Raw genomic sequence first — 21,029 nt, forward strand, 5'->3', positions numbered from 1 at the left:
TCGAATGAGATTGAATCAAGTTTGTGAGTTTTCCGCAGAACCGCTTCAATGGTGGTATAATAATGGCAACGGAGAATAACATCCCGAGGTTGTGAGTGGGGCAGCAGGAGCCAGGTGGCTAAAAAGTCTTTTCAAATATTGATCCAGAAATGAAGGCTCCACCTCCTCAGGGGTTCTCCTGACATGTAGATTGTTACACTGAGCCCTGTTCTCCTGATTCTCTTGTTGTTCCTGAAGGGGGAGCATGTCCTGTTGAAGATCAGACTCTGTGGCTTGGTGAGATGTAATTACCTTGTCCAACTTAGATTCAAGGTGGTCTGTCCTGTTGCCAAGGTCATGGAGTTCAGCCTTCATAGAGTTAATAGCTTTGTGGACCTCGGCCTGTACTGCCTGGACCGACCTCCCTGACCTCGTAAAATAGAGACTGCAGAGTTTTGCGAGTCAGAAGAGAATGGTCAGAGTCCTCTGAGTCATACCGATCAGGGCTCTGGGGAGAGGGGGCCCTTACATTTGTAGGGTCCAGGTAAGCAAACTTCTTGAGGCCCTGGGCCATATCGGAACCTCTGGTCTTCTGACCTCCTTTAGGCATGCTGACAGTAGCGTACAAGTGGAGAGAAGGGTCAGCGATGAGAAGTAGCCAAAAGCTGTGTATAGTGGGAGTAGAAAGTGGAGTTTGTTATGACATTTCGTGATCCCGGTTTTAAGCCCTGGGGGAGGGGCCCTAATCCTTTACATGGAGAGAACAGGAAAGAGCGGAGAATTGTCCGAGGGAGGATGCCTTGTAGTTTAACAGCAACGGGGCTACCGCAGTAAGTTATAGTCCAGGATCAATGATCAAGGGTGGCACAGGAAGATCCTGCAGAGGTTGGAACATGTAAATTGAAGAGCCTGTCTACTCAGGGACAGTGAGGAGGCAGAAGCTAAATATAGATGTGCAATATAAGAAACAGCCACTAGGTCCTTGGAAGATCAATGAAGATAATATAAATCAGGCTGCTGTGCCCGAGAATATCCGAGCCTGTCAGACTGTGTGATCGGGTCTGATAGCAATTGAAGGCTGGAATTGCACACATAGGACTGGGCAATGAATCTGCTGTACAGTGAGTAGGAGTCGGGTGCTGTGAAGGTGATTTAGAGCTCCAGTGAGCATGCCCAGGAGGGGTGCTGCAGCTGTCGGGTGCTGTGCAGGTGATGTAGGGCTACAGTGAGCATGCCCAGGAGGGGTGGCGCAGCTGTCGGGTGCTGTACAGGTGATGTAGGGCTACAGTGAGCATGCCCAGGAGGGGTGGCGCAGCTATCGGGTGCTGTACAGGTGTTGTAGGGCTACAGTGAGCATGCCCAGGAGGGGTGGCGCAGCTGTCGGGTACTGTGCAGGTGATGTAGGGCTACAGTGAGCATGCCCAGGAGGGGTGGCGCAGCTGTCGGGTACTGTGCAGGTGATGTAGGGCTACAGTGAGCATGCCCAGGAGGGGTGGCGCAGCTATCGGGTGCTGTACAGGTGATGTAGGGCTACAGTGAGCATGCCCAGGAAGGGTGGCGCAGCTGTCGGGTACTATGCAGGTGATGTAGGGCTCCAGTGAGCATGCCCAGGAGGGGTGGCGCAGCTGTCGGGTGCTGTGCAGGTGATGTAGGGCCTAGGAGGAGTGGTGCAGCTGTCGGTTGCTGTACAGTGAGTAGGAGCCAGGAGGGGTGGCGCAGCTGTCGGGTGCTGTGCAGATGATGTAGGGCTCCAGTGAGCACGCCCCAGAAGGGTGGCGCAGCTATCGGGTGCTGTGCAGGTGATGTAGGGCCCGGGAAGGGTGGCGCAGCTGTCGGGTGCTGTGCAGATTACAGACGGTGCGCCCAGTTGTGAGATGTTTTCAATTGCAGGGACAACAGTCTCCAAGCCCAGTGTTTTCTATGCTCCTGATGGGAGGTCACAGAGGGTCCACTCTCACACAGCAACAGCGGGGATCACCGATTATTTAGTCCACCGTGCAGGGCGAGGAGCAGGAAGGTGTGGATCCCTTCTCGGGTGCAGGGAGGGCAGTTAGAATGGTGATCCGGTGGCTACTGGGGGGACCCACGCAGTGTGGTGAAGCGGCGGGGAGCTAGGCAGCAGAGTATAATGGCGGTTTGCCGGCCTGGGATGGGTCCAGCCCTCATGATAGTTGGGTGGCAGGAGTCCCCCACGCACAAACAGGAAGGTGGTGACAATTGTTGCCAGGGAATGACCTCATCCTCGCTAAATCCAGAAGACACTACTCCCTTCTTATCCTTCTTGACCTCTCTGCTGCCTTCGATACCATTGACCACTCCCTCCTTTTGCAGACTCTCAATTCTATAGGAATCTGTAACACTGTCCTATCTTGGTTTTCCTCTTACCTCACCAACCGCTCCTTCTCAGTCTTTATACATGACTCCACATCCCCTCCTCTTCCCTTACCTGTTGCCGTTCCTCAAGGCTCCGTTCTTGGCCTCCTGCTTTTCTCCCTCTACACCTCCTCCTGTAAGGAATTACTTTGACATTTGCACCTCCGACCACCAGAGGTCTCTGTATTGGCAAACTTGCCCTTAAATTTGCCCTTATCCAAGATGGCCAGTTTGGAATCAGAGAGAAACCATCTTGGATCCTGTTTCCTGTTTGGGCCTATAAATGGCACTTCCTGGTTCAGACATATGCTTGAGTATTCTGCTTGTTCAGCACCTGCTACTCTACCTTGCATCTGTGAATACCTGCTTGTGTACCGACCCGGCAAACGTCTGACTGCCAGCTTGTGTACCAACCCGGCAAACGTCTGACTGCCAGCTTGTGTACCAACCCGGCAAACGTCTGACAACTCTCTGGATATCTACTCAGCTATTGGGCTTCAGATAATACCACTAGTATCGTTATACCTCCCTAGGTGTCCTCATCCGCTCCTTTGGCCTTTAGTACCACCTCTATGCTGATGATACCCAAATCTATCTTTCATCCCCTGACCTCTCTCCTTCCCTTCTGTCTCGTGTCTCCTGCTGTCTCTCGGCCATCTCATCCTGGATGACCCAACGCTTCCTTGAACTCAATATTTCCAAGACTGAACTTATCATCTTCCCCCCTTCCATTACTCTCCCACCTCTCCCCCTTTCTATTTCTGTTAATAACACTCGTTTCTGTCCCTCAAGTCCGATGCCTTGGGGTCATCCTTGATTCCTCCCTCTACTTCAAGCCTCACAGTCTGTCCCTCTCAAAATCCTGCTACTTCCACCTTTGGAATATATCCAAGATTCGCCTCTTTCTCACCACGGAAGCTATGAAGACCCTGATTCACTCGCTTGTAATCTCTTGCCTTGACTACTGTAACCTCCTTCTCTGTGGCCTACCTGATTCTTACCTTGACCCTTTTAAGTCTTTCCTCAATGCTGCTGCCCGCCTCATTTTTCTCTCCCACCACTACAGTCACTACATTGGCTCCCTATGGCCTACATAATTAAATTTAAACTCCTCAACCTCACCTTTAAAGCTATTAATCAATCTTCTCCTCTGTACATCTCCAATCTCATCTCTTTCTACACTCCTAGCCGCCCCTCCGCTCTGCCTGTGACCACCGCCTCACTACTTCACTGATCACCTCTTCTCACTCCCATCTCCAGGACTTTCCCCGGGCTGCTCCTCAGCTGTGGAACAATCTTCCATGTTCCATCAGGTTAGCATTTACTCTCAAAGGCTTCAAGCGTGCCCTTAAGACTCATTTCTTTTTTCTTTATTCATTTATTCTTTATATCAGTCCTCCTCCTAACTCCCATGTCCCGACTCTCTCCCCCAGTTAGTACCACCCTATTTGTGTCTCCCCCTTCCCTTTAGGATATAAGCTCTCAGGAGCAGGGCCCTCTTTCCTTGTGTGCTCCTTCTACTGTTCCATCACCCTCTGTACCTCTTGGCTGCTTCCCCAGCCCTGTCTTCTTAAGCTTCGGCCTACTTCTCGCTGATTTCTACCATCACTTTCACTCATTGTCCCAGTAATAATTTGATTTGCACCATGTTACCTGTGTCTGTGTATATATTTTTGTTCATTTTTTGTTCTTTCTGTATCATGTTGTTTCACTTCTCCCTGTTTTCTGTATGTCATGTATGACGCTGTGGACCATTTGTGGCGCCTTATAAATGAAAGCTAATGATAGGGGTGTCAGGCTAGCTGGATTGCTCCTGATGTTTATGACACCCACAACCAGCGTGTCCGGCGGTAATGGCGTCCTAACCACGCCCCCTGTTTTAACATTTTAAACACAACATAAAAAAATTTTAATGCACTGATGGGAATCGGCGCAGAAGAAACTACTCATTCTATTTCCAATGTGCTGTTTAGGCATTGACAGTGGATAGGTGAGAATGAGGCTGAAATATCCCTGCTAAACATGACAGTTCAATGCTGCTAGTAGTCATTCACCATCTTCCTTTTGCTCGATGCTTTGAGGTTATGGAGGAACAGCTTTCATGCCAAAAACAGAAGGTTTTTTTAAACATTGTTCTATTGCATAGACTGATTGCTCTCTCATTGGATGGATTGCTAGATACTTCTCTGCCTCATTATCCTGCTGTATTTTCCATGTGAACAGCTGGATGATCCGCTCTTCACTCAATTATTCTGATTAGCCATCGGAGTTTCATAAAGCCAGTTGGCATAACTGATATCGTAAGCCCACCCCTTCCTCGGGTAAGGCCCACCCCTTCCTCGGGTAAGGACCACCCATTCTTCAGGTAAGGCCCACCCCTTGCTCGGGTGTGGTTACCCGCAGACGGGCCGGTTCCCCTGAAATATTGTACAATTTTCCCATTTTGGAATAAAACCACACCTATGTCAGAATTGGTCTCTTCATCTGCCTTGGTTCTTTGCATATAACTGATAACTGCCCATGTCCACCCTGCCAATAGTGACTCCCATAATCACGTTCTGAGACATTAAGCCATTTTATTCTCAGATCTTTATTATTTACTGTGTTATGCTCCAGGCAGACTAGATTTTAGTTTACCAAGAAGACAGGTTTCCATTTACCGGAACACAACCAAAACTTATCTGAAAACATTATTTTATTGTCCCGCCTCACCGGTCCTATTTATCAGCAGTTAGCTAATTGAGCAGTTTTTATACAAAGAGCTTCTAATAATATTCAAAAATATCAGGAGCTTAGCAAAACTTAAAAAGCAAAAAAGACCCGTAATATTACCTTAATATACCTAACCGGAGTGTTTATACTATAATGATGTGTTTATCATGCTCACTGTACTTCTCTACAGAAGGGAGAAGCTTCTCTAACAGAATAGAAACAGAGTGACTGATAATTTGTTTAGTAATGCACTGTGTGGATTGGATGATTCATGCACATGGGCAGGGCCAGTGATGTCACAGCAACTCAAATGACTGCAAACTCTTTGACCTGTTTTAGGACAACGTTATTGCAATGTGGGGACATTTCAATTGCATGGAGTGGAGTTAATATGAGAATTAATGTTAATAATAACTGTAATTAGATTGTTGTACTGTAGATCCGACCTTGTACAAACAGATGTGAAAATCAGAAGCTCAAAGTGCTTTTAACGTGCATTAATGACCCTAGTAAATGACCTCTGATAGGTGCTCACGTTGCATCGTGTGAGTTTCACTGTTGCCTGCGATATTCACAAGTGTTAATGATTGGTACAATATATTGAGATCTGTGAGAGCATCATTAAGTATATTGTACTCTAAGTTAGACTAAAGCTTTAGATTTTTTTATTAAACATGATCCTACCATTCTGGGGAAGCAGGGACAAGGTACAATTTTAAGTAATTGTTTTTCAACAACGTCCGTATGCAAGAGCTCTAAGGAATTGTTATGATGTTTTGCTATACTCAGGCTAACGCCAAGTAGCATGAAGCTGCGCCAAGAACAGCGACATGTAGTGATCTGTGTGTAGGCACCGTACGCACATCTTGTTGCAGCCATTGTTTCCGTCTTAGTCCATGAATAATCTGTCTACCCATGCGGTTCATCTTAAAGATCACTCTGTCCTGAAAAGATTCAGATTGCAACACATTCCTTTAAATGTGTGGTCGTGTTTTACAGCCCAACGTTACAGCAAGTGTAAAGGCCTTCTTATTGAAGATTGTATTGATCTGAACCCCCTGCTTGCTTGGGTCCATTTTATGTTTCTGTGTGGGAGTTTCATGTCGATATTGTGGCTTATTTCTGTCGATTGTTCAGTTTTGAGTCATGTTTGTGAGTTTAATACAAAGCCGTTCACTAGTGATATCTCAGTCATCTGTTGTTTTAAGCAGCAGGTCCATTAGAAAGCAGAAAAGGAATAAGAAGTATACAATAATACAACTTTTTAATTATATGGAATACAAACCTATTGTGTATTTAGTTACATTGTAGAAAGTCTAAATTAAAACATTGACCATCAAGTTCAGACATTCAGATCATTTTTCCTCACTGATTAACACAGACTAAAGAGTATATATATATATATCTAGTGTATTATATGGGAACAGGTATCTAGAGTAAGGTGTGGTATAGAAGGAGCTGGGTCTTGTAGTGTATTATATGGGAGGCAGTATCTAGAGTAAGGTGCGGTGTAGAAGGAGCTGGGTCTTGTAGTGTATTATATAGGAGGCAGTATCTAGAGCAAGGTGCGGTGTAGAAGGAGCTGGGTCCTGTAGTGTATTATATGGGGGAGGTATCTAGAGTAAGGTGTGGTATAGAAGGAGCTGGGTCTTGTAGTGTATTATATAGGAGGCAGTATCTAGAGTAAGGTGCGGTGTAGAAGGAGCTGGGTCTTGTAGTGTATTATATAGGAGGCAGTATCTAGAGTAAGGTGTGGTATAGAAGGAGCTGGGTCTTGTAGTGTATTATATGGGAGGAGGTATCTAGAGTAATGTGCGCTGTAGAAGGAGCTGGGTCTTGTAGTGTATTATATGGGAGCAGATATAGGGTCCTGTAGTGTATTATATGGGAACAGGTATCTAGAGTAAGGTGTGGTGTAAAAGGAGAAGGGACTTGTAGTGTATTATATGGGAGGAGGTATCTAGAGTAAGGTGTGGTGTAGAAGGAACTGGGTCTTGTAGTGTATTATATAGCAGCAGGTATCTAGAGTAAGGTGTGGTGTAGAAGGAGCTGGGTCTTGTAGTGTATAATATGGGAGGCAGTATCTAGAATAAGGTGTGGTATAGAAGGAGCTGGGTCTTGTAGTGTATTATATGGGAGCAGATATAGGGTCCTGTAGTGTATTATATGGGAACAGGTATCTAGAGTAAGGTGTGGTGTAAAAGGAGAAGGGACTTGTAGTGTATTATATGGGAGGAGGTATCTAGAATAAGGTGTGGTATAGAAGGAGCTGGGTGTTGTGGTGTATTATATAGGAACAGGTATCTAGAGTAAGGTGTGGTGTAGAAAGGCAGTATCTAGAGTAAGGTGCGGTGTAGAAGGAGCTGGGTCCTGTAGTGTATTATATGGGAGGAGGTATCTAGAGTAAGGTGCGGTGTAGAAGGAGCTGGGTCCTGTAGTGTATTATATGGGAGGAGGTATCTAGAGTAAGGTGCGGTGTAGAAGGAGCTGGGTCTTGTAGTGTATTATATGGGAGCAGGTATCTAGAGTAAGGTGTGGTGTAGAAGGAGAAGGGTCTTGTAGTGTATTATATGGGAGCAGATATCTAGAGTAAGGTGCGGTGTAAAAGGAGCTGGGTCTTGTAGTGTATTATATGGGAGCAGGTATCTACAGTAACTTGCAGTCTAGAGGGAGATGGGTCTTCTAGTGTATTATATGGGAGGAGATATCTAGAGTAAAGTTTGGTGTTAAAGATCACTCTGTCCTAAAAAGTTTCAGATTGCGACACATTCCTTTAAAGGTGTGGTCATGTTTTAAAGCCCAACGTTACAGTAAGTGTAAATTCCTTCTTATTGAAGATTGTATTGATCTGAACCCCCTGCTTGCTTAGGTCCATTTTGTGTTTCTGCAATACAATTAGTGTGGGAGTTTTGTGTCAATTTCGCTGCTTATTTCTGTCTATGGTTCAGTTTTGAGTCACGTTTGTGAATTTAATTGCATGGAATGCAATTGTGTATTTAGTTACATTGTAGAGAGACTGAATTAAAAAAATGTCCTTCAAGTTCAGACATTCAGATCATATTTCCACACTTATTAACACAGACTAAAGGGTATCTAGAGTAAGGTGTGGTGTAGAAGGAGCTGGGTCTTATAGTGTATTATATGGGAACAGGTATCTAGAGTAAGGTGTGGTGTAGAAGGAGATGGGTCTTGTAGTGTATTATATGGGAGCAGGTATCTAGAGTAAGGTGCGGTGTAGAAGGAGCTGGGTCTTGTAGTGTATTATATAGGAGGCAGTATCTAGAGTAAGGTGCGGTGTAGAAGGAGCTGGGTCTTGTAGTGTATTATATAGGAGGCAGTATCTAGAGTAAGGTGTGGTATAGAAGGAGCTGGGTCTTGTAGTGTATTATATGGGAGGAGGTATCTAGAGTAATGTGCGCTGTAGAAGGAGCTGGGTCTTGTAGTGTATTATATGGGAGCAGATATAGGGTCCTGTAGTGTATTATATGGGAACAGGTATCTAGAGTAAGGTGTGGTGTAAAAGGAGAAGGGACTTGTAGTGTATTATATGGGAGGAGGTATCTAGAGTAAGGTGTGGTGTAGAAGGAACTGGGTCTTGTAGTGTATTATATAGCAGCAGGTATCTAGAGTAAGGTGTGGTGTAGAAGGAGCTGGGTCTTGTAGTGTATAATATGGGAGGCAGTATCTAGAATAAGGTGTGGTATAGAAGGAGCTGGGTGTTGTGGTGTATTATATAGGAACAGGTATCTAGAGTAAGGTGTGGTGTAGAAAGGCAGTATCTAGAGTAAGGTGCGGTGTAGAAGGAGCTGGGTCCTGTAGTGTATTATATGGGAGGAGGTATCTAGAGTAAGGTGTGGTATAGAAGGAGCTGGGTCTTGTAGTGTATTATATGGGAGCAGATATAGGGTCCTGTAGTGTATTATATGGGAACAGGTATCTAGAGTAAGGTGTGGTGTAAAAGGAGAAGGGACTTGTAGTGTATTATATGGGAGGAGGTATCTAGAATAAGGTGTGGTATAGAAGGAGCTGGGTGTTGTGGTGTATTATATAGGAACAGGTATCTAGAGTAAGGTGTGGTGTAGAAAGGCAGTATCTAGAGTAAGGTGCGGTGTAGAAGGAGCTGGGTCCTGTAGTGTATTATATGGGAGGAGGTATCTAGAGTAATGTGCGGTGTAGAAGGAGCTGGGTCCTGTAGTGTATTATATGGGAGGAGGTATCTAGAGTAAGGTGCGGTGTAGAAGGAGCTGGGTCTTGTAGTGTATTATATGGGAGCAGGTATCTAGAGTAAGGTGTGGTGTAGAAGGAGAAGGGTCTTGTAGTGTATTATATGGGAGCAGATATCTAGAGTAAGGTGCGGTGTAAAAGGAGCTGGGTCTTGTAGTGTATTATATGGGAGCAGGTATCTACAGTAACTTGCAGTCTAGAGGGAGATGGGTCTTCTAGTGTATTATATGGGAGGAGATATCTAGAGTAAAGTTTGGTGTTAAAGATCACTCTGTCCTAAAAAGTTTCAGATTGCGACACATTCCTTTAAAGGTGTGGTCATGTTTTAAAGCCCAACGTTACAGTAAGTGTAAATTCCTTCTTATTGAAGATTGTATTGATCTGAACCCCCTGCTTGCTTAGGTCCATTTTGTGTTTCTGCAATACAATTAGTGTGGGAGTTTTGTGTCAATTTCGCTGCTTATTTCTGTCTATGGTTCAGTTTTGAGTCACGTTTGTGAATTTAATTGCATGGAATGCAATTGTGTATTTAGTTACATTGTAGAGAGACTGAATTAAAAAAATGTCCTTCAAGTTCAGACATTCAGATCATATTTCCACACTTATTAACACAGACTAAAGGGTATCTAGAGTAAGGTGTGGTGTAGAAGGAGCTGGGTCTTATAGTGTATTATATGGGAACAGGTATCTAGAGTAAGGTGTGGTGTAGAAGGAGATGGGTCTTGTAGTGTATTATATGGGAGCAGGTATCTAGAGTAAGGTGCGGTGTAGAAGGAGCTGGGTCTTGTAGTGTATTATATGGGAGCAGGTATCTAGAGTAAGGTGCGGTGTAGAAGGAGCTGGGTCTTGTAGTGTATTATATGGGAGCAGGTATCTAGAGTAAGGTGTGGTGTAGAAGGAGCTGGGTCTTGTAGTGTATTATATGGGAGCAGGTATCTAGAGTAAGGTGCGGTGTAGAAGGAGCTGGGTCTTGTAGTGTATTATATAGGAGGCAGTATCTAGAGTAAGGTGTGGTGTAGAAGGAGCTGGGTCTTGGAGTGTATTATATGGGAGCAGGTATCTAGAGTAAGGTGTGGTATAGAAGGAGCTGGGTCTTGTAGTGTATTATATAGGAGGCAGTATCTAGAGTAAGGTGTGGTGTAGAAGGAGCTGGGTCTTGGAGTGTATTATATGGGAGAAGGTATCTAGAGTAAGGTGTGGTGTAGAAGGAGCCGGATCTTGTAGTGTATTATATGGGAGGAGGTAACTAGAGTAAGGTGCGGTGTAGAAGGAGCTGGGTCTTGTAGTGTATTATATGGGAACAGGTATCTAGAGTAAGGTGCGGTGTAGAAGGAGCTGGGTCTTGTAGTGTATTATATGGGAGCAGATATAGGGTCCTGTAGTGTATTATATGGGAGCAGGTATCTAGAGTAAGGTGCGGTGTAGAAGGAGCTGGGTCTTGTAGTGTATTATATGGGAGCAGGTATCTAGAGTAAGGTGCGGTGTAGAAGGAGCTGGGTCTTGTAGTGTATTATATGGGAGCAGGTATCTAGAGTAAGGTGTGGTGTAGAAGGAGCTGGGTCTTATAGTGTATTATATGGGAACAGGTATCTAGAGTAAGGTGTGGTGTAGAAGGAGATGGGTCTTGTAGTGTATTATATGGGAGCAGGTATCTAGAGTAAGGTGCGGTGTAGAAGGAGCTGGGTCTTGTAGTGTATTATATGGGAGCAGGTATCTAGAGTAAGGTGCGGTGTAGAAGGAGCTGGGTCTTGTAGTGTATTATATGGGAGCAGGTATCTAGAGTAAGGTGCGGTGTAGAAGGAGCTGGGTCTTGTAGTGTATTATATGGGAGCAGGTATCTAGAGTAAGGTGCGGTGTAGAAGGAGATGGGTCTTGTAGTGTATTATATGGGAGAAGGTATCTAGAGTAAGTTGTGGTGTAGAAAGGCAGTATCTAGAGTAAGGTGTGGTGTAGAAGGAGCCGGATCTTGTAGTGTATTATATGGGAGGAGGTATCTAGAGTAAGGTGTGGTGTAGAAGGAGCCGGATCTTGTAGTGTATTATATGGGAGCAGGTATCTAGAGTAAGGTGCGGTGTAGAAGGAGCTGGGTCTTGTAGTGTATTATATGGGAGCAGGTATCTAGAGTAAGGTGCGGTGTAGAAGGAGCTGGGTCTTGTAGTGTATTATATGGGAGCAGGTATCTAGAGTAAGGTGTGGTGTAGAAGGAGATGGGTCTTGTAGTGTATTATATGGGAGCAGGTATCTAGAGTAAGGTGCGGTGTAGAAGGAGCTGGGTCTTGTAGTGTATTATATGGGAGCAGGTATCTAGAGTAAGGTGTGGTGTAGAAGGAGCTGGGTCTTGGAGTGTATTATATGGGAGCAGGTATCTAGAGTAAGGTGTGGTATAGAAGGAGCTGGGTCTTGTAGTGTATTATATAGGAGGCAGTATCTAGAGTAAGGTGCGGTGTAGAAGGAGCTGGGTCTTGTAGTGTATTATATGGGAGGAGGTATCTAGAGTAAGGTGCGGTGTAGAAGGAGCTGGGTCTTGTAGTGTATTATATGGGAGGAGGTATCTAGAGTAAGGTGTCATGTAGAAGGAGCTGGGTCATACAAAATGTGTCATCAGGGTTCTAGAAGTCGTGGAACATATATTATGTAATTTTCACTATTTAGAACACAATTTTCCTTGCATTGTGTTTCCACAGCTTTTCCGTGAAGTTCGAATTATGAAAGGACTCAACCACCCGAATATTGGTGAGAAAGTTATCACTGTTTAATGTGTAACTACCTTGATTGTGATCTGTCGCTGAAGCTCTCTCTCTGTCCTACAGTTAAGCTGTTTGAGGTGATAGAGACGGAGAAGACCCTATATCTCATCATGGAGTACGCTAGTGGAGGTAACGTGTCTCTATCTCTTTGTATGTGACACTTGTCACTCACATTTCTCTGTCTGTCTCAGTATGTGACACCAGTCACTCACATCTCTCCCTCTCTCTCAGGTGAGGTGTTTGATTACCTGGTATCTCACGGTCGTATGAAAGAGAAAGAGGCTCGTGCCAAATTTCGGCAGGTGAGCAGGTGTCTCTCGCACAGTTCTGTTTCAGTCTACGCCTATACATATATTTCTGTGTTAACATTAAGCATGTGTTCCTGGAGCGCTGTGGTTTTGCCACGTACTCTGGTTTCGCTTGGCCCCTGGAGTGCTCTGACTGTGGGGGGGCCCTAGAATATTAATGTTTGTGGCCTTCGATGTTCCACAGATCCTACCTCTTGTATTCCTATTTTTTTATACTGTTTTCCCCACAGTAGTTTACTGGCCTGGTGCATTAAGTCTTGTTGATCACCTGAGAATCCAAGGGTGGCTTTAATGGCCATTCCAAGCCAGCGGCAGACCTAGACTTTTTTTTTTTGGGGGGGGGGGGGTTACCATAGCCCCGCCACTCATTCATTCTTATTGGTGGTCCTGCCCCCATTATGTTTCAAAACATAATGAGAGCGACCAGCAAGGAATTCCTTTCAGCCGCCATGCAGACTTCTGTAGTGTGGCGATCACATACCCGCTGGATCCACAACTGATCTATCTACTGCTGACCACTAGTGCCCTGCGTCCCCAGACTAATAATCATTTCCTCAAATCTTCTGCATGAGGCTTTGATGCAATAGTCAGTGTTCATCTCCAACACTTCCACGTAGGTGGCTTCTATATAAGCTCCATCTATCTCCTGATCTTCTGACCACAGCTGGTCATATCGCACATGGGTCCTAGATGTAGACAATGATTGTACTTTTCTCTTTTTCCTAAATTCTCACAGATTGTTTCTGCTGTCCATTACTGTCACCAGAAGAATATTGTCCACAGAGATCTCAAGGTGAGGATTGTCCTACGTCTCTTCCTAGTTTATACTGAGTGCTGTCTCTTCTCCTCCATCTTTCTCATTCTCTGTTTATTGTAAAATGGTCTCTTGGTTCTATCGTTTTTGTCATTGTTCCTACAGGCTGAGAATCTTCTCCTGGACTCTGAAGCCAATATAAAGATTGCAGACTTTGGGTTCAGTAATGAGTTTACTCCTGGTGGAAAGTTAGACACGTTCTGTGGGAGCCCACCCTATGCTGCTCCTGAATTGTTTCAGGGTAAGAGGTACAATGGGCCTGAGGTGGACGTCTGGAGCCTGGGAGTTATCCTGTATACGCTGGTCAGTGGATCCCTACCCTTCGATGGGCAGAATCTCAAGGTAAATTTCTTAGGTTTGAATTTGGTAAGACATTTTGTGACAATGGACGTGAGTCAGCTTTAAATAGTGGTAATGGGGCAATCATCTGGCTGTTGAAGGGCTAGGATTAGGGTTTATCATTCCTACTATCACTTGGAAGAGAAGTCAGGGCCTCCCATAACACCCAACACTGGGCTATCGCCCTATTATATGGAGATATCACTGAGTAAGGTTGGTTAGGTGAATGATGATGAGGAAGACGCAGGACATGGAGATAATTGGTAACATATCCCCATTCCACAGGAACTGAGGGAACGTGTCCTACGTGGCAAGTACAGAGTCCCGTTCTATATGAGCACGGACTGTGAGAGTGTCCTCCGGAGGTTCCTGGTGCTAAATCCCACCAAACGGTGTACTCTCGAGGTGAAGACGCTGCTCTCCTCTTTTGTCTCTTTCCTGCTTTCTGACTCTCTTTTCCTGCAGCTTCTAATTCTCTTCTTCATCATCTTTCTCAGCAAATAATGAATGACAAATGGATGAACATTGGATTTGATAGTGATGATCTGAAACCGTATAAAGAACCAGAAGAGGACCATGCAGACCCCAAACGTATCGGTGAGAAGGAAAGCTGAACGCTCTGATTGGGACAATAATTATCTTGTATGTGCTTGTACAGGGAAAGACTCACTGTCACCCGGTATATCTCTTCTTCTATACACTGAGTTATCCTGGATCACACTACCTAGACTATATACATTACTATCAGATAATTAGTATAATACATCCACCTATTGTGTCTCACTTAGTGATCTTCTCTCTTCTTCTCCTAGAGGTCATGCTGGACATGGGTTACTCACGTGAAGAGATTAAAGATGCTCTGAGCTCCAACAAGTATAACGAAGTTATGGCCACTTACCTGCTACTAGGGCGGAAAGCCGAGGTCTGAAACCAGTGCAACACTCAGTCCTAATTATTTGTGTCTGTAGATCCCCTGTGAGAGACACGTCACATTTCTCCCTCTGTCTCTTTTATAGAATGAAGGGGGGGAGTCTCGTTCTGACAGCACTCTTTCACTTACTCGGTCTCGAGTCACCTCAGATGTCACTAATGGTGCCACCAAATCATCGTCGTCCCATAGCAAGAACCAGCGAGGGTACCAGAGGCAGAGGAGGCACAGTGATTTCTGTAAGTACTCTGATCAGTTCTATTCGTGGTAGAGGATGAACCTCTGACGCCAGTATCACACTTTCCTGGGACTCCTGGAGTCCGGTGCACATCAATGTTTTGCACATGTGGTCACATGACATCTCAAGCTCCACCCACCTCTTGTGCTGTTGCCACTAAAATGCTTTGTGCACCTCTAGCATGACAGAGTGTGTATCTATGTGTTTGTAATACCTTATAGTGTCCCTAGCGTGCCAGTTTACCCCCTACAACACTTAAGGACCTCGTCCTACTAACATTTTAGGACCCTCCTACTAACACTTTAGCTCCACCCCTACTTACACTTTAGGATCCTCCTACTAACACTTTAGGACCCTCCTACTAACATTTTAGCTCCACCCCCTACTAACACTTTAGCTCCACCCCCTCTAACACTTTAGGATCCTCCTACTAACACTTTAGGATCCTCCTACTAACACTTTAGCTCCACCCCCTACTAACACTTTAGCTCCACCCCCTACTAACACTTTAGCTCCACCCCCTCTAACACTTTTGGACCCTCCTACTAACACTTTAGGACCCTCCTACTAACACTTTAGCTCCACCCCCTACTAACACTTTAGCACCACCCCTTACTAACACTTTGGGGCCACCCCCTAGTTAGCCATCAGGACCAGACCCTAGTAACCCACCAGGGCCGCCCCCTAGTAACCCACCAGGGCCGCCCACTAGTAACCCACCAGGGCCGCCCACTAGTAACCCACCAGGGCCGCCCCCTAGTAACCCACCAGGGCCGCCCCCTAGTAACCCACCAGGGCCGCCCCCTAGTAACCCACCAGGGCCGCCCACTAGTAACCCACCAGGGCCGCCCCCTAGTAACCCACCAGGGCCGCCCCCTAGTAACCCACCAGGGCCGCCCCCTAGTAACCCACCAGGGCCTCCCCCTAGTAACCCACCAGGGCCGCCCCCTAGTAACCCACCTGGACCTCCCCCTAGTAACCCACCAGGGCCGCCCCCTAGTAACCCACCAGGGCCGCCCCCTAGTAACCCACCAGGGCCGCCCACTAGTAACCCACCAGGGCCGCCCCCTAGTAACCCACCAGGACCTCCCCCTAGTAACCCACCAGGGCCGCCCCCTAGTAACCCACCAGGGCCGCCCCCTAGTAACCCACCAGGGCCGCCCCCTAGTAACCCACCAGGGCCGCCCCCTAGTAACCCACCAGGGCCGCCCCCTAGTAACCCACCAGGGCCGCCCCCTAGTAACCCACCAGGGCCGCCCCCTAGTAACCCACCTGGGCCGCCCCCTAGTAACCCACCTGGGCCGCCCACTAGTAACCCACCAGGGCCGCCCACTAGTAACCCACCAGGGCCGCCCCCTAGTAACCCACCAGGGCCGCCCCCTAGTAACCCACCAGGGCCGCCCCCTAGTAACCCACCAGGGCCGCCCCCTAGTAACCCACCAGGGCCGCCCCCTAGTAACCCACCAGGGCCGCCCCCTAGTAACCCACCAGGGCCGCCCCCTAGTAACCCACCAGGGCCTCCCCCTAGTAACCCACCAGGGCCGCCCCCTAGTAACCCACCAGGGCCGCCCCCTAGTAACCCACCAGGGCCGCCCCCTAGTAACCCACCAGGGCCGCCCCCTAGTAACCCACCAGGACCTCCCCCTAGTAACCCACCAGGGCCGCCCCCTAGTAACCCACCAGGGCCGCCCCCTAGTAACCCACCAGGGCCGCCCACTAGTAACCCACCAGGGCCGCCCACTAGTAACCCACCAGGGCCGCCCACTAGTAACCCACCAGGGCCGCCCCCTAGTAACCCACCAGGGCCGCCCCCTAGTAACCCACCAGGGCCGCCCCCTAGTAACCCACCAGGGCCGCCCCCTAGTAACCCACCAGGGCCGCCCCCTAGTAACCCACCAGGACCGCCCACTAGTAACCCACCAGGACCTCCCCCTAGTAACCCACCAGGGCCACCCCCTAGTAACCCACCAGGACCTCCCCCTAGTAACCCACCAGGGCCGCCCCCTAGTAACCCACCAGGACCGCCCACTAGTAACCCACCAGGACCTCCCCCTAGTAACCCATCAGTACCACCCTCTTCATTCATTTAAGCTTTTCAGTTTTTCTCATACAATACTGCTGATTTTAGCCCTATCTATGGCCTAAATGAATCCTGAGAGTTAAAGGATATTGTCTTTATTACATGTCTGACTTCTGTGCCTGAAGTTTTCTTTACAATCCTTGGAATGGGCCTAGAAGTCCTTTTACAGACAGAAACGGCCAATGTGCGCTGCGGCATCCCATTAGCTCTTTAAATAATCCTATCCCGCGCAGCGTAAGCTCTTTTTGCTGTAAGTAATAGTTCATGTACCTACCTGTACTCAGCAAGGAACAGCCAGTGTAAAGCTCGTACCTCCTCAAATCCATTCACAATAAAACCGGGTGCATTTGTGCAAAACTAGGTGCATGACATCATAAAACTGCGCCTCCGAAATGACCGTTTGTGATCTCTTCCCCAAATGCTCCACGTTTTCCTACCGTGATGCACTTTAAGTTGGGACCACTGGGACTGAGGGATGTAAGGTATAATATCAGCCTGGGCAGTGAGCGCAGATTCCGGTACATTGGTGTTATCTGGTCAGAGAGAAAATGAGGCCACTGAAAGTAGATTTTATTTATTAAAGAGCGATGTCCTCTCCCTTCACCTGGCACAAGATGGGGGTTCCCGCTGGGACAAGTCATGGTGACGGCATTGTCTAAGGTTATCTGCTCCTTCTTCCCACAGGTGGTCCAGCTCCTGCCCCCTCGCAAGCCAAGCGGAGTCCCCCAGGTGTGGATGATGGTACCGTTGGGGAGCGTCTTGCCCCCAGGAGGGGCAGCGGATCTGTGGGTGGGGGTAGCCGGCCTCCCCCTCCTTCCAGCCCTATGGTTAGCCACGCCCACAACCCCAACAAGGCAGAAATTCCAGAGCCACGCAAAGAGGCCCCACCGACAACTGTAAGCACATGACCTCTGTGTCCTGATGTGGTTGGGTGATGAGTGTACAGGGGAAGGTTCTCTGTGTTCTTGCCGTGGTCTCTCCTGTTACCAGACACTACTGCTCTTCCACTAATATATGGTTATTTTCTGCAAAGGATCAGGTCACCGGGGGCAGCAGGATCATTATGTGGAAGCCAGTGTTCTGTAGTCTTTAGGTGCAGATCCTCTTGTATATTGTCTGCTAGGTAATGTGGAGCCGGATGACGAGACGTGCGGAGGGTGAGAGCGTCCAATAACCTCACTTATCAGCATAGACTGCACAGAGCTCAGGACCTCCAGCTTCAATCAAGTCTCTTCTATATTATCGGCTCCATAGAATCCTTGTGTGTGGTTTGGTGGTTTACACCGGTCCCCCTCCAATTCTTACACTCGGAATGTTACATACATAGAGTTGTATTATAAATAAAGGAGCAGCGAGATGAGTGACTGCAGATGTATATGTTGTATGTCACCCTAATACGGCTGTATAGCATGTTACACACTGCCAGTAAATGTAATACAGTATTATAGTGCAGCAGCCACAGTGACATCTACTGGTAGAACCATGTTACTGCAGGGTCATTATCCGCGTACCATCTAGAAATAGAAATTATAGATATATTGTTATTTTACATGATGTGCTTTAAAGTTTACAAAACTGTGTTTACCAGAAATTCTTAACCTTAAACTTGAAAGATATCTTTATATAAATATATTTATATGTTGGATAGTGAAGTACTGTACTATGTTAATTTATTGTCAGAACAGAGAAGCATTTACTCCCTGCACGATTCCATATTTCTACAAAAGTCCCGCCCACTGACATGAACCAGCATGACTTACACCCGGCTTTTCATTATTTCACCAACATGATGCCCACATTCAGTTACCAAACAAATGCTGTGATTACGGAATTTGTATAATGCACAAATGATGTTTATATCTTTATAATGAGTGAGTTGTGATGTTATCACTTCAGCCTTGTGTATTATATGGAATAACTCACCCTCTACTTTAATTATGACTGATATTTTTCACGTCATCTTGTCATCCCCATCATCAGCTATTTGTATATCTCCTGTATATTACCCTTGCTGTGATCAAGCAGTGACTAACTTATCACGTATGTAATTGTCAGATAAACACGCCTCCCGGAGTGATGGGCCGCAGGAACACGTATGTTTGCACGGATCGTCATGGTTCCGAGCGCCATTCTCTGCTCCACAACGGAAAAGAGAACAGGTACATTATGTGATGTGGGAATCTGTCCGCCAGTCTTGTGACTTATAGAGAATGTATATACAGGTTACATATAAAGCCGCCTACAGAGGATTCAGAAAGGATAAAGTAGGAAAAGTAGGGATAGCAGGGTCCTCGGGGAGGTAAGATACAGGATATCTGAACAATATGCCTCTCTCTGATAGGATTGTCTCTTCTCTCCTAGCTCCACGACCTCTCGCCCACCTGCCCCATCACCCTCCACGCAGAGCATCGCAGAGCGGAGCTGCCTCTCCCGGGGGTCCAATGTCCGCAGCACTTTCCACGGTGGCCATGTCAGAGATCGGAGGGGCCAGAACCCACCCCCCAGCTCGCCCACACACCCTCACGAGGGTTTAAACCAGAGCCGGACCCGAGCCACCTCAAACCTGTTTAGCAAACTGACCTCCAAACTGACTCGCAGGTAACTGATCCCAATGTGAGGGCACCTGGAGAGAGGTCCCCCCACTCCATGACCGACTGACACTAATTACATGACCTCTATGTGCGGACGGATACCAGGTATCCTTGTCTGGAAAAACATTAACGGAGCCACAAGCTCACTACAACTCCCAGCATGCCCTCTTAGCAGTCTTGGAGCTGTAGGTTACTTACCTGTGACATGTGAAGATCTACTAAATACTCATTTGTTTTCCAAATTTACAAATGTGGATTTAACAGTCAGTAACGCTCAGAAGTCACAGGTTGTGCATTATAAATATATTGTCCCCACTGGTATCTGATGCAGTTACCCTGTGTCTCACATACAGAGAGAACAATATATTATTACAGATCTGCGATGACTCGTTACAGTGTATGGTACAATGACAGAGAACATTAGCGCCAGCCGCCATCTTGTTCCTCTCCCTTCTCTGACTGCACTTTTTCCTTCATCTGTCTATTCATATTTTTTTCTCCCCTCCCCCGTCCTCCCTTTTCTTCTTCTCTCTGCCTCCTCTCCAGGGTCGCTCTCGACCCCTCTAAGAGACAGGCGTCTCATCGCTGTGTGTCTGGAGTGTCTCTTCCTCAGGACAGCAAGATCAGTAAGTGTAACGCTCTAATATCTCCGTGCTGCCGTGTGCTGTTATTAACATCCAGAGGGTGGGAACTCTTATGTGTGGCTGCTAAGGTACGCTGAGACTTGTAGTTCTCTTGGAACTACCCAGAGTCTGCCGTAGCCCATGATGCACTGTGGTTACCATTCTATGAACCAAGTCTTTACTGCAGTGTTTGCAAGACTCACACATTCCACAGATTAGGAGATTCTAGGGGACCCACAATCTTCATTATTGAGATCCTGATGGTCCAGGGATCCTGTATCTGTGATAGCGAGTCACCTTACTGAAGCCTGGGTTATTATGTCTGTTAGAAATCTTACCCTGCGAAAGACAGACATACATATATCACGTGTCCGATATAGTCCACTTATCCTGTAATATTCCGGTGCTCAGATCAGGAAGAACGGCTTCTGTCCTGGAGGGGAAACCATCACTTCTGCATCTCTGAATCCTAAAAATGTCTCAATGGAGAATAATTTGGGAGCTTTCTGTAACTCCACAATAGGGCTCAATGTCAGTGCGCTGCAGCTAAAGCCCAGTAATATTGTAATGCAGATTATCCCCACAGCAGGGAATGAAATGCGAGTAAATTACTTATCTGTTCAAAAGCGTCTTATTGATCTCAGTTGGTCACCCTATGGCCTAAAGTCTGTGACACCATTAAACGCTGGTTTCCTCTTAGCGTGAAGATGTATTTGGCCGCTGTATGAATAGATTTTACAGTGGCCACGCCGTTAAGCGCTGTAAATAGCGGCAGTGACGGCCAGAACCGGCTCCTTCCTGGCATGATACTTAGTCATCAGCGACGGAAAATCCACTGAGGGAAAGAGAAGGATCAGGATGAATTGTGTAGGGATTACACAATATATTTCACTATATCTTCCATGTGTAGGGTTCCCATCATTGTGAAATAAAAAATTAAAATCTTTCCTAAATAAAATATAACAGTTATATGAAGCTGTCTCCACCTTTCCAGTTCATTTGGTTTCACCAGAAGTTTACTTTGGGGAGAAAATATATTTTGTGAGTTAAACATTTTATGGGGAAAAAAAGAG

The 21,029-nt window shown here is 46.7% G+C and overlaps 1 protein-coding gene across 2 annotated transcripts in view; it reads left to right on the forward strand.

Annotated features, from left to right (window-relative positions):
• The window catches only part of MARK4 (microtubule affinity regulating kinase 4), a 48,481-nt gene that overhangs the window by 22,603 nt on the left and 4,849 nt on the right, over positions 1-21,029 (forward strand). The window contains exons 4-16 of one of the 2 annotated variants that reach the window (XM_075186151.1): positions 11,973-12,021; positions 12,099-12,164; positions 12,267-12,337; positions 13,080-13,136; positions 13,263-13,499; positions 13,782-13,901; positions 13,994-14,093; positions 14,309-14,418; positions 14,513-14,663; positions 17,427-17,638; positions 18,798-18,901; positions 19,104-19,340; positions 19,880-19,959. In XM_075186151.1, coding sequence (XP_075042252.1) covers positions 11,973-12,021; positions 12,099-12,164; positions 12,267-12,337; positions 13,080-13,136; positions 13,263-13,499; positions 13,782-13,901; positions 13,994-14,093; positions 14,309-14,418; positions 14,513-14,663; positions 17,427-17,638; positions 18,798-18,901; positions 19,104-19,340; positions 19,880-19,959 — 1,594 coding nt within the window. The remainder of the gene's footprint in view (positions 1-11,972; positions 12,022-12,098; positions 12,165-12,266; positions 12,338-13,079; positions 13,137-13,262; positions 13,500-13,781; positions 13,902-13,993; positions 14,094-14,308; positions 14,419-14,512; positions 14,664-17,426; positions 17,639-18,797; positions 18,902-19,103; positions 19,341-19,879; positions 19,960-21,029) is intronic. The other variant, XM_075186150.1, reaches the window with a different exon arrangement.

This window comes from Mixophyes fleayi, chromosome 9 (genome assembly GCF_038048845.1).
Source record: "Mixophyes fleayi isolate aMixFle1 chromosome 9, aMixFle1.hap1, whole genome shotgun sequence".
NCBI lineage: Eukaryota > Metazoa > Chordata > Amphibia > Anura > Limnodynastidae > Mixophyes > Mixophyes fleayi.